General features: G+C 29.5%; 1 protein-coding gene across 1 annotated transcript in view; it reads right to left on the bottom strand.

Annotated features, from left to right (window-relative positions):
- Positions 1 to 12569, bottom strand: part of LOC106465410 (moesin/ezrin/radixin homolog 1-like) — a 64883-nt gene that overhangs the window by 38347 nt on the left and 13967 nt on the right. Inside the window, exons 2-3 of the mRNA XM_013925636.2 lie at positions 3620 to 3646; positions 3017 to 3100 (exon numbers count right to left, since the gene is read on the bottom strand). Coding sequence (XP_013781090.1) covers positions 3017 to 3100; positions 3620 to 3631 — 96 coding nt within the window. The 5' untranslated portion in view covers positions 3632 to 3646. The remainder of the gene's footprint in view (positions 1 to 3016; positions 3101 to 3619; positions 3647 to 12569) is intronic.

Here is a 12569-nt window from a genome sequence, read left to right on the forward strand (position 1 = left end):
CAATTTAACTACTAAATTTAAATTATCAGTTAACTCAATTTCAGACCATTTGAAATTCTAATACGTAACAAATATAATTCAAAAACCTATGAAACAGGAATGTATGATTTTTTTCATGTGTTTGCGAAATTTGAAAGAGGATATGTTGCTATGTTTGTTTGCTTGTGAAATACGATCGTAATCTATACGGATCAGAATCAAGGCAAACTTGCATTCATTACATAATTCAACAAATGTTTGAAACAGTAATGCATGATTTTTATTTTTTGTGCACATGAAATCTAAAAAGAAATAAATGGCTGTGTTACGAGATGTTTTAAATCATCCAAAGTTAAAGTAGGATAGGTTAACGATGACTCAAAAACCAGATGTTTCGATTATGTTCAAGTTTAATGACTGGATCGATTTTCGTATTCTTCAAAGACCAGTCGATTTAAAACCATTTTAAATTATGATTTGTATCGTATACTGGAGAAATGACATCGTTATTCTTAAAATGAACTATCAATAACTCTACATAAATTGGTTAAACTTAAACTGCTTTGTATTTTATTTTTGAGGTGTTGTGCACTAAAACACCTATGCTAAGTTTGATGTGAAGGGTCGGAATGTCAAGTTACATTGGTATTGTAGACGAAACGTAATTCTGGTTTGAGTTGTACTGGGGAAGTTTGGTATGGTAACTGCAAACTCCATATAACATCTAAGAATAATACTAAAATGCTTCTAATATATCCACTGTTATATGCGTGATCTAAATTATGATAAACCATATGCATTACCATGCAACTCACCGTAATCAGAGGTCATTTGCTAAATATTTGGCAAAAGTAGCAGTTGAGCCAAGTCAATCTGTTGTACCTCAACAACGTCAATACAGCTAGAAATAACCAAAACTTTAATACCATTAACAAACCTTACTAATTCGCTGAGTATGCTCCTCTCAATATCATTAATGTAAATAAGAAAAACCAAAGGCCTAAGCACTGACCTCCTGAGGCACATCATTAACATAATGGGTTCAGTACGACTGAATTCCATTAATAACAATCTTTTGGTTTCTCTAATCCAACCACTTTACTGATTATTTAACCAGTCTTTTCCCCAACCTCTACCGTTATGATTTGCTTAGATAACCTTTTGTGTGGCACCTTATCAAAACTTTTTTGAAACTCTAAGGAGAAAATCTTTCACAGAACACCTGGAGGGTTGATTAGGACCTGAAGTACATTATATATGAGTTTGGACTTGTTCATTGATAGTCCTACACTACTAAATAACTTTTACAAAACTGTAAGTGCAACTGCAATGAAGCAGAGTAAAATAGGATGTGTACGAAATTTATGCACGAAAAATAAGTTAACTAAATTTTGCTCTAACAATCGTTTGGAACAAAATGTTTTAGGAATTTTTTTAAAACATTTATCTTGAATTATGTGGCTCTCTAAAAAACAAAAGATCTACGAAAAGATTATTCACTCGATACAGTAAAATTTCTGAATAGCGTTTCTTAAAATTAAATTCGGTTTTATTGAATATTATTTATGGAGTTTTTAAATGCATTAATAATTTTTTGTTTATGTCTGTAGTGGTTATTTTCAGAAATATGTCCATGATTTGAATACAGTTGCCCAGGTAAGAACATTTCTCTTTACTACAATAGTTCGCATAATGAAATACACTGATAACTTCTTAGATGTGTTGTCATAAGAAAATGTTAAGCAAATATTTTGTTCTTGATTTTTCAATTTTGGTTCAAAGATGTATCTATTTAGTGGGCCTACTAAATGATTTTAATCTTGTAATATACGGAGTAAAAAAAGAATAATAATGTTAATATCAACATCTTACCAATTACATACCAATAACAATAACATAGAATAATATAACACGAAGTCGCCATACCCTAAACTATAGACGTTTAGCAATCATGGACAAACTCTGTTTTGATAAAACTTAACATTGAATGTACATGAAATACTGTTTTGTTATTTAGTTCTTGTCTTCTGAAACATCGTTATATAGTTAGATGGTCATTTCTACTATAGATATCCTTTTATATATCTATCTTAGAGAATAATCCAAGTAGAGAATTAATTCTCGACCTCTACATCAGATGACGATGACAAAAGTATTCTCCAGAATAAAGTGCTTCTCCTATCTTGTATAAACGTAAAAAATAAAATAGATAGAATTTTATTCAATTCCTTTTTTAAATTTTTGACATATCGAATTACTTTTACCTGAACTTCTACTATCGATAAGGGTTTGTTTATCCAATTATACATCCTGAATTGTATAACCGGTTTTAATATATTTATATAAGATGTTTATTAACCCTTTCAGCATGGGCTCGGTCCGTCGGACCAACCTCGTAACCATTTTGTGTTTATTATAGTTTTCATGCTATAACTTTTAAACTGGTAAGTGTTATGTTAACGAAATTTAGCAGATTATCAGTTAACATAACAATGCTTTCATATGCAAAATATCAATTTTTTTATTAATTTTTAAGGTTTGTTAAGCAATGTTTTTCTCATACTTTTTTCTATTTTCACATGTTACCTATCCAACATGCAAAGTAATTTTCATTTTAAGATTAAAAATATTTTTATGCATCAGAAAATTTTCAAATATACCATGCAAAATCTATATGATGTCCAGATAGTTAAGAAACGTTTCCTAATGAAAAACTTGATCTGTTATTTTTACTCATGAATCTCTACAGGTTCGATCGATTTGACCGATCTCGTAACCAACATAAAAAATTAGGAAATAAACTGTATCCAATAATATATAGTTAACCTTTAGTCTTTGCTGTGTTTCAGTAGACTAGTATTTAGTAAAATACAATAATATTTCAATTATTATACATTACAATATACACTATTTTAAATATGAAGTCACAGAAAAATACATCCTACAACTCAACTTATTATTCTACACCATCATCAAAACTGCATTCATATGACAAACATGTACTCCTAAGTAAAGAAGTGTTAATTGAAATCTTTACCTGATCAAAGAGTTGTTTTCCTGTTGTATTAGGCTGGACAGCAAACTCTAGCTCTGCATCCATAGTGGTGACTCTAACATTTACCTACAACAGGCATGGTGTCAAACAAGTATTAAATCAAAATTTGATCTATGCCAAAATTATAAAATCTAAAACAAACAAAATGGTAATAAACACATGTATAATAATAAATACTTTTATTCTCCATTTTTATAGACTTAGTTTGTAAAGGTTGTAATGTGTAAATTTGTTAGTAATAAATATTACATTGGATACCAAGGTTCATTATTTACAATCAATATTGCATAAACTTCAATATGTTATATTGTTATTTTCATAAATGTTTCAAATAAAACTGTTATTGATTACACTCCTTTTTCTGTTGCCATCAACTGTGTAAAACTTGTTAGCATGAACTATATGTACTTTTCAATTACATCTTCACAACAAAAGCTTTCTATAATTATTGATACTGTCTCATTTAAGAAAGATTTCAATAATCACCCTAATCACAAGTTCAGTTCAAAACAAAATTAGCATTAATACATAAAAAATATATATCAAAAGTTCTAAGAAATATATTAGTTTTATTTTGAAACTTACAGCTTTTGGCATCTTGTTATCTTGATTCTTCACAGTGTGTATTTGAAAAAGAAAAGCAAATATAAAAAAAATTTTAGTTAATCAAAAATATAAATGCCTACTACAGAACAAATAACAGTAAATCATACATATTCACATAGCTAATATACTTGTAGGAGCAAAAAACAGCACTGTATTCTTGAATAAGTAGTTTGTTAAAGCATGTGGCATTTATAGTGGAAAAACTGCAGAATTAACCAAATAAACAAAGTTCAAAAACAGTCCAAGATAAAAACTTTTAACATGGAAAACAATTCTTGCAGTAACTGTAGCTACTTTTTTTAAGCATAAATATAAAATCATCTGTATATTAAAAACTAGTATAGTATTTTAATAAAATAGTTCACCAGTAAACCTTGGACAGTATAGCTTAGTGTTTCCCAACATTTGTCATCAAAATATGTTTTCTTGCACATACCCCCCTTTTTTTAGATGAGTGAAAGAGCAAGATAAAGGATGAGATATAATACACAGACACACATAAAAATGACTTGCGTTGTAGTAATTACGTATTATTTTCATTAATAAAACATAAATTAAAATGCTTAATTTTTCATTATTGTACTAACGACACTACCCAAATTTCTTGTGTCCCCTCTAAGATATCATTTGCACCTCCTGGGTGGCTTGCCACACACTCTAAGAAATAATGGTGTAGCCAGTTATGATAATCATACATACAGTGTAAACTTACATTTATATAAAAATTTACCTAAACAAAATGTTGAATTCCACAGTAGTTCTAAAGGTGATTTTATTTTTAAATACCATTTAATGAAAAAAAAAATCTTTTTTTAATTATTACTGTTAACAGATAAGAAAACAAGCCCAATAATTTGGATGCTTTTGGAAAGCTTTTCTTTCCAAAACCCTAAGGGTACTTGGTTTCTTTTCTGATCCTAACTTTTTTCTTTTGAATACTATGTGTACTTTTTGAATACTATGACCATTTACTGAAATGGTCTGGGTATATTTTATACATTATATAACCTGATTAATTTTATGAATTAAATGCTTCTGTCAATGATATTTAAGCTTCATAGCTTAGTTAGAGCTTGGATTGAAATACAGCTCAGTCCAAGTTTTCAGCTCTATGATATTTGCTGAAAATCATTCTTTATAAAATATTTCAGTTTTTTTTTTTCTTTACTCAAATATTACTTAAGCTCATGCTTAAATAAAATGTTGGAGCTTTCAATGGAATAAAACAGAAACCATGGTACCTCAAAATTTTAACCTGATGCAGGAGAAGAAAAATCAACCAATAAAACAACTTCACAAGCCAAGAGTCAAGTCAAACACATTGGATAGAAATTAAGATAATAGTTGTATACTTTATACATGAAAATTATCATAAGTTACTTGAAAACAGCATTCATAGGCTCCACATATACTTCTGAAAGATTTAGGGTAAATATTTAAACAGTTTACTTTTCTAAAAAGTGTATATATATTCACATACCATTCCCTCTAGCTGCTGTCTTATTTAATCCATGTAGTGATACAATGATGACACAGGCATGTTAATATAGGTTATGCAGTGCCCTATTACTTATGTGTTCAGCAATAAGAGCATAATTTAATACATCATAATTACAACTTAAGTCTTTCATAACCAACTAGCACATAAATGGATAATTAAAACTATATATTTGCACCATCAAGCATGTATCTACTTTTTGTTAAGGAGATTTATATTTTTCTATTAACTCACAGTATGACTTCAGAAAAATGACAGTATTTAAAGATAGCAGTACATGTTTAACTCTCACATCACTCTGGTAAGAGATGCCATTCTCTCCTCGACAGTCAGCAATTGTTAATATCAAATTACTCTAAGTGGTAACATTTAAGTAATAATTTTCATTATAGTATTATTTGAAGATAAGTTAAATGACTAATCTAGTTATTAACTGTCATTCAGTAGTGAAAGTTTCCCTGAAATCAAAACTTTTTCTGGTGCTTGACCATTTATTTCATAAATATTTTAACATGGTCATCACTCTTGTTTATTTTATTCCTTAGACTTGTTGGTAACAGATCTACCACTTGATAAAATATTAACATAAGTACCAGTAGCGCATGTTTAAATGGCTGGTACTGTATTAGTACTCCAATGTACATGTAAGATCGACTTGCGCTCTATTCTGTACATTATAAAATCATGACTGTTGCAGTCACCTTCTCTGAAATGTGCACAACACAATATTGAAGTACCTGAATAAACAGTTTTTTTCATTTGTAACTTATGAATTCTATTCACTGCTTTCATTTTCAGGTCTTTTGGAAAGTTATGAAGCCTATGCATTAAGCTAGTATCAGAACAGCTCATAGCTACACATCAACCAGCAATTTTAATTCTATAAGATTAGTAAAAAATTTTAATTTAAAGAGGAGGGAATAGGAATCATCAAAATAGTACAGAAACAAGTTGAATCAAAATGTAAAGATTATATTTTCAAGCTACAAATCTCTATTTGACACCATATCTACAGTACTTATCAATTCTAGTAGAGTCAAAATAGAGATTTATAGCTTGAACAAACTTTCAGCAATATATCTCCAGCCTTGTTTGCTTACTTTTTTTACAATCCCTATTTGTAGATTTTAAATTCTCAATTTTTAATTATCTAGTATGTTTGTTTTTTTAATGCACAGCAATGGGCAAATATATGCCTAGAGTAAGACACAACCCCCACTAAGGACATAAAATTTTACCAGTAGAAAAGAAGTTTTTCCAAGTAAAACAAATACATCTAAAACATCTCTAACACTTTCGAGACAGGTCATGGGTGAAAGGCTACGTCATCTCATTTGTTGACTCGCATTAAAAATTATTATTGAACTACTATTTCTTGAATTTATGTCAATAACTTTGGTATCAAACTGTAGATTATAACTGAAATTTTAGTACTATACATTACTCAATTTCTTAATTTTAAAGTGAATATTAAAAACACAGATAAACATCAAATTTTTGTGTGACACATGGTATGTTGAATGCAGCTTTAGTTCATATTCGATGTTTGTGAAGTCAAAATAATAAGTCTATAGTTTGTACGAATTAGAAACTCAAATTTCCAATACTGACAAGCTATAATATAAAATAAGAACATCTTATCTTTTCTATAAGTCTATATATGACATAAATAACTAATCGGAAGCTCAAAATGTCCCCCTCGTGGCTTTCTCCGCCACTTTAATGGGCCTGGATGTAATTTCTTTATTTTGAACCAATATGTCAAGGAGGTAGGGTGTGTCTTTAGTCTGCTCGAAATTTAATATTTTTTAGACAAAAATACATCTTAGTTACTAAGCTTGATAAATTATAATGGAATTCTATGGTATTGATGTAGTAATTTTTGATTTTTTAATTATTCAAATGTATAATAAAAACCTAAAAAAATTATTTTGTTTCATATCCTTCAAGTGCAAAATTTTTAAAGGCTTAGCAACCTACGTTAAGCAGCAACTAAGTACAAAGGTCGTAACTAGAAGAGATAATTGTTTGCTTTACTTAATTACTTACTATTCTATATTTTAAGAAAAATTAAGAACTTATTTCTAAATAGCAATAATTTATATACATACAACTAGTCTATGCATATAACATAACTTTAATGAAAATTCACAGAATTGTTTCAGACATAACTGAATATAACCACACAGTTAAAAGGTATATACATCAAAAGGTCATAACATAACATGCCACTCTCTCTAACTCTGATGACTAATATTTCTTTTCCATGATAAAAATACAAATAAAGTTTTTCTTCATATCTGAAGCTTTTGCTTAAGAGAAAAACATTCATAACAGAACAAAACTGATGTCTAAATAAAGTTTTTAAGAACGTTATACTCCACACCCACCCACACATAAGCTGAAAATATATTCAATTTGGAAAAATCTAGCAAAATATTTAAGTATTATTTAAACAATCCTTTTTTTCTTAGAAAACAAAAACAAATAGTTTAGGTTTTGATCTGTGTATTAGGATGTCATAAATATATTTTTATATGAGTGCATGTTTACCAACATAACGCAGACTTTACAACAGTTACTATTAAAGTTCTAGTCAATTGCTAGACAGTGCATAGTCTGCCAACATTTAAGTTCTTGAATGTCATTTTTAAGAAAACATGGATTATTAATTTACCTATAATGTTGTAGGACAAAAAATATTTCAAATATACACACTTATTTATTAGCTAGTTCTGCAAATACATTTGATTCACTTTACCAAATCCACGATATATTGTTTTCTTTCATTCTCAAAACCTTCATCATTTTTGAAAAATATTGGATAGTTCTTTTTTTGTTTTCATAAACATTTAAAATTCCACAAGCCTGTGTATGTCAGATAATACCATAATGTGCAACCAGCTAACAAGCTCTGGTATTAAATGAAATGCTTTCAAGGAACATTTCATATGGGTTACGCAAGAAACTGCATCCGGATGTACATTTTCAAAGGTATATATTATACAAATATTGGTAAATAATGTTTAAAACTTAATTGGATTATTTGAAAATAAAAAAGAAAGTCAAAATTAAACAGTTTCAGCATTTCTTGTTTGACAAGTTCTATTTCATTTTCATTATGAGAGCCTTCCTTCTCTTTATAACTTTCCTCAGGGAACTGGCCACAGTGAAGAAGCTAAAAGTTTTTTTCCTTATCAGTTTTCTCAAAGTTTTCATCAGCTGATGAAAGGAGTTGCTTAATGTCAGAATGAAGTCTGATCTTCTTATGTTTGAGATCTTCTAGTTCCAATTCAGGTTCTTCAACCTTTTTGTTGTCACCTTTCTGTGGCTTCTGCTTTCTGGACTTCTCCTCTTCAAAGGACGTCCTATACCTTTGTTTTGCATTTCTAACAAAGGTAAGCTTTTCTGTAGTTATGTTAACATTCAGGACATCCCCAGCATGTCTAATTTGGTCAATTATGACTCTCCTAGCATTAAGGGGCATGCTTTGGTGGTTTTCTGTAATAGCTTCTTTACTTACAGAAAAAATCCTTTTCAACACTGACCTATCCAAGAAACAGGGAAAGCAGAGTTTTGCAAACTCTCCACAGCATCTGTAGTTGCTTCTTGTTTAACAGGAGATGGAAATATAGTATCCAATCTGTTCTGCTCTCTCTAAAACATACGAACTCTTGAATCAGGTGATTGCAAGGATGTCATGAGAAACTTTTTGTACTGTCTGAGAATAGTGTTATAGTCCCTTTCTTCCATTCTGCCTGCATTTACCAGACTTTTAAGACAAAATGAAAACATAACAATACTAGAAGATGCAGCTAATAACATTTCCAGATTCAAGCAGCTCATAATCGTTACCAAGCTATAAATAAAGGGAGACTTCTGAATAACCTTCACAACCTGAGGAAGTGCCTGCATTCAAGTCTAAAACCTAGTAAATATCTAACATTAATTTTTGAAGCTTTCTTTAAATCATTAAGGAATTTCTATGTAACAAAACAAGTAACATTTTTTAAAGTTCCTTTAAAATATTTTAGTCTGTCAAATACAGGCTTACAACATGATGAGGTCCAGTTATATTTCCAATCATTTTGAAATGACAAATCTTTCCAACAATCACCTAACAAGACCAAAGAAATCTTCAGCAATAAAAGGCAACATTGCTTAATCATTCAAGTGTTCTTTGAGAAAAGATTAGATTTTTCTAAGAACTGAGAGGTTATAACTGTGCTTTGAGGAAACTAGATTTAACAGTAGATCTATACTTAAAGGTCAAATTGTTACATACAACTTCATCTGCTTCTTATACCACAAGCATTGACAATTAAGACTAGGCCTAACTTAAGGCCATTAGGCCTTTAGCACTAAAAGTTAGGCCTATATCTATTTGTGCAGGCTTAATTAGGTGCCTATAGTCATAGTGATTTAACAATTTTTACTATGTTATAATGCAAATCTAGATCTTGTTAACACATTAGGCCTAGGTTCTAACATTAGTTGTGTTAGCACCCAATCCGTAGAATGATTTATGATCTATCCAATGTGTATATGCCTAGAAACCCTATACCATGTATTATGCAAAATTGTACCCTCTTAAAACAAATACCAGTATTTTTATTATCTTATAGCAAAACATACAATGTTTAACAAAGTATTTATAAAAAATGGCTACTCACCCAGGTTAAACCAAAGTATCAACACATCAGTTAAAATAAGTTGCCCATGATCTTGGACCCACACAGCATATCAGACAATAATGTGTATGTGCACACATGGCAAAACAGCATGCTCAACTGACAGTTGTTGTTGTTTTCAAACTGTTTACTTATTTTTAAACTCCATGAAAATTATTTGGTCAGCTCATTGTCTAAGTTTCAAAATTTTACAAAACCTTTCAGAATTTTCCATATTTCCAGGCTTGAAAATGAATTTCAAAAACTTAAAAAACTTTGCAAGGATGTAGAAAAAAATATCTACATCCTAGATAAATTATTATCATTAATATCATGCCAATTAACCTTTTTTTTGCACTGTACTTAATATTTTTGTTTTGTTGAATTTCACTCAAAGATACTCAAGAGTTATCTGCATTAACTATCTCTAATTTATAAAAATATATTAGGGGGCAGCTAGTAAACACTACTCACTGTCAATTTTTGGGCTACTTTTCACTTACTAAAAGTGGGACTGACCATCACTTATAACATCCACCTTGGCTGAAATGGAAAACACGATCAGTAACTATTTTCAAGCCCATGACCTGGATATTGAGAGTCAACCTCCTTAACCACAAGGCCATATCAGGCCCCCATCACAACTTAATAACAGATAATTGCATAATTACTTAACCTGAAAATTCTGGTTTTAATTTTTTTTTCTTTTTCTAAGTTAACATAAAAAAACTCATAAAATTTGAAATCAGTAAATTCCCATGGTAAGAGAAGTTCAAAGTACTTTTTTCTTGCCTTTTAGCATTTGTCTAAGATTGAATAAATATTGTATTATTATATAATCTGGAATTCTACAAATCTGAACTGAGGAGCAACTCACATAGTCAAAATCTAATTTTCAACTTGTGTAAACCATACTAGGAAACATTACTGTTTTAAATCAGTGCTTTTCACCACAAATTCAGGCCCCAATTTTTCACACACAAATAATTTGAAACTTTTAATCATTAAACTTATTATCATAATAGCTTTATTTCATTTCTTATTTTTGTAAACATAGATTATTTTGCTTTATTGTGAAAAGTGCTAAATAATCTATGTTTACAAAAAAGTTTTATTAAATCAAAAAAGGCTCCTTCAAGTATGAGAGTTAAGAAAATTTTAATAACTGCTATGAATAACATAAATAAAGAGCTGAAACACTGTTGGCAAATTGGTATACTTATGGCTAGTGATGGTACAATTATGTAGATGGTGAGTGTGTTTAGGTCCGTTGCTTAGCTTCCAGTCTCTTAAATTATTATTTTGAAATCACGTATCACCAATGTTCAGCATGTAAGGAAGGAAGCTAGTCAACGCACCCACTGCCAACTCTTTGACTACTCTTTACAAATGAAAAGTAAGAATGGCCATAACATTATAATACACCCACAGCTGAAAGGGTGAGCATATTTGGTAATGGGATTAAAAACTGTTACCCACAGGCTGTATAGTCAAGTGCCCTAACCACTCTGCCATGCCAGGCACATGAACAGAAATACAACATTAAGCTACCAAGGATTATTTTTCACAAGGAAAAATGAAAATCATCATTATTTATTACATTCATTTTATAGGTTTCAGTATACTTACCTTTTTGTTTAGTTTCAACCATGTCTGAAATTCCTTATTATCTGTGTACTGCAGTCCAAAAAACCAAATTTCACGTAGCCCTATTGTTTTCACTACCTATGAAAAAAAAACATATGTAAGAAATTAAATTGTGCTTTAAAAAATATTTCATGGAATAAACAAATTGAAAGCAAACTATGATTAAAAATAACTTGTGGGGCACACTGCGAAGACACAGAAGCTTATACAGACTCAAAAAATGAAATGATTTTCTATAGTTTATTATTTGTTTATATCTAAAAGTATAGTCTTTTTTTAATTTTTTTTTCTCATGTTGTCAGAAGCTCAAACTTAGAACAAGAAGTTTTAAAGCAAAATTTTTGAAATTATTAAACAGTATCTATCTATATTAGCTGTTTCAAACATTACCACTGTTAATGAGGATAGATGATGCCTGTTGTATTTTCCAAAATCAAACATGCAAAGCTTGTCTCTAAAACATGAAATAATATCCGTGCGTAAGCAAGTTTGAATCTTTACAGTAGATATTAACTTATTCATCTGAAAATGCTGTAAATCTGGACATGTTCATTTACTTGTTTTAATATTTGTATTAATAGGAGTTAAGATATTTATATATCATAATATATTGCTGTACTAGTGGTTTAACTCTTTCACTACAGGCTTGGTGCCAGGGACTGACCTTATAACCATTTTGTGCTTGTTTTCATGCTACAACTTTGAATACAGTAAGCTTAATTTCATGAAATTTGCAGATTATCAGTAAACATCACAAGGCTTTTGTACACAAAATATCAGATTTTTTAATTAATGATTTGCTCGTGAATGTTTTTCTTTTTGAATGTTGACTGTTCAACATGCAAAGTAATTTTTTATTTAAAATTAAAAATACTTTTATGGTTCAGAAAATTTTCAAATTTCACAAGTGAAATTTTTATAAAGTCTAGATAATTATCAAATGTTTTTTTTAGAAAACTTTATATTTTATCTGTTATTTTCACTATTGGTCGATTTGACTGACCTTGTAAACACCATAAAAATTTGGAAATAGATATAAATTATGCTTTTTTGTTCTAGAATGACTACAGATTATAACACAAACGCAAATGTTTAGTCTAAATATTTTAAATCT

This window comes from Limulus polyphemus, unplaced genomic scaffold, assembly GCF_000517525.1.
Source record: "Limulus polyphemus unplaced genomic scaffold, Limulus_polyphemus-2.1.2 Scaffold1934, whole genome shotgun sequence".
Classification (NCBI taxonomy): Eukaryota; Metazoa; Arthropoda; class Merostomata; order Xiphosura; family Limulidae; genus Limulus; species Limulus polyphemus.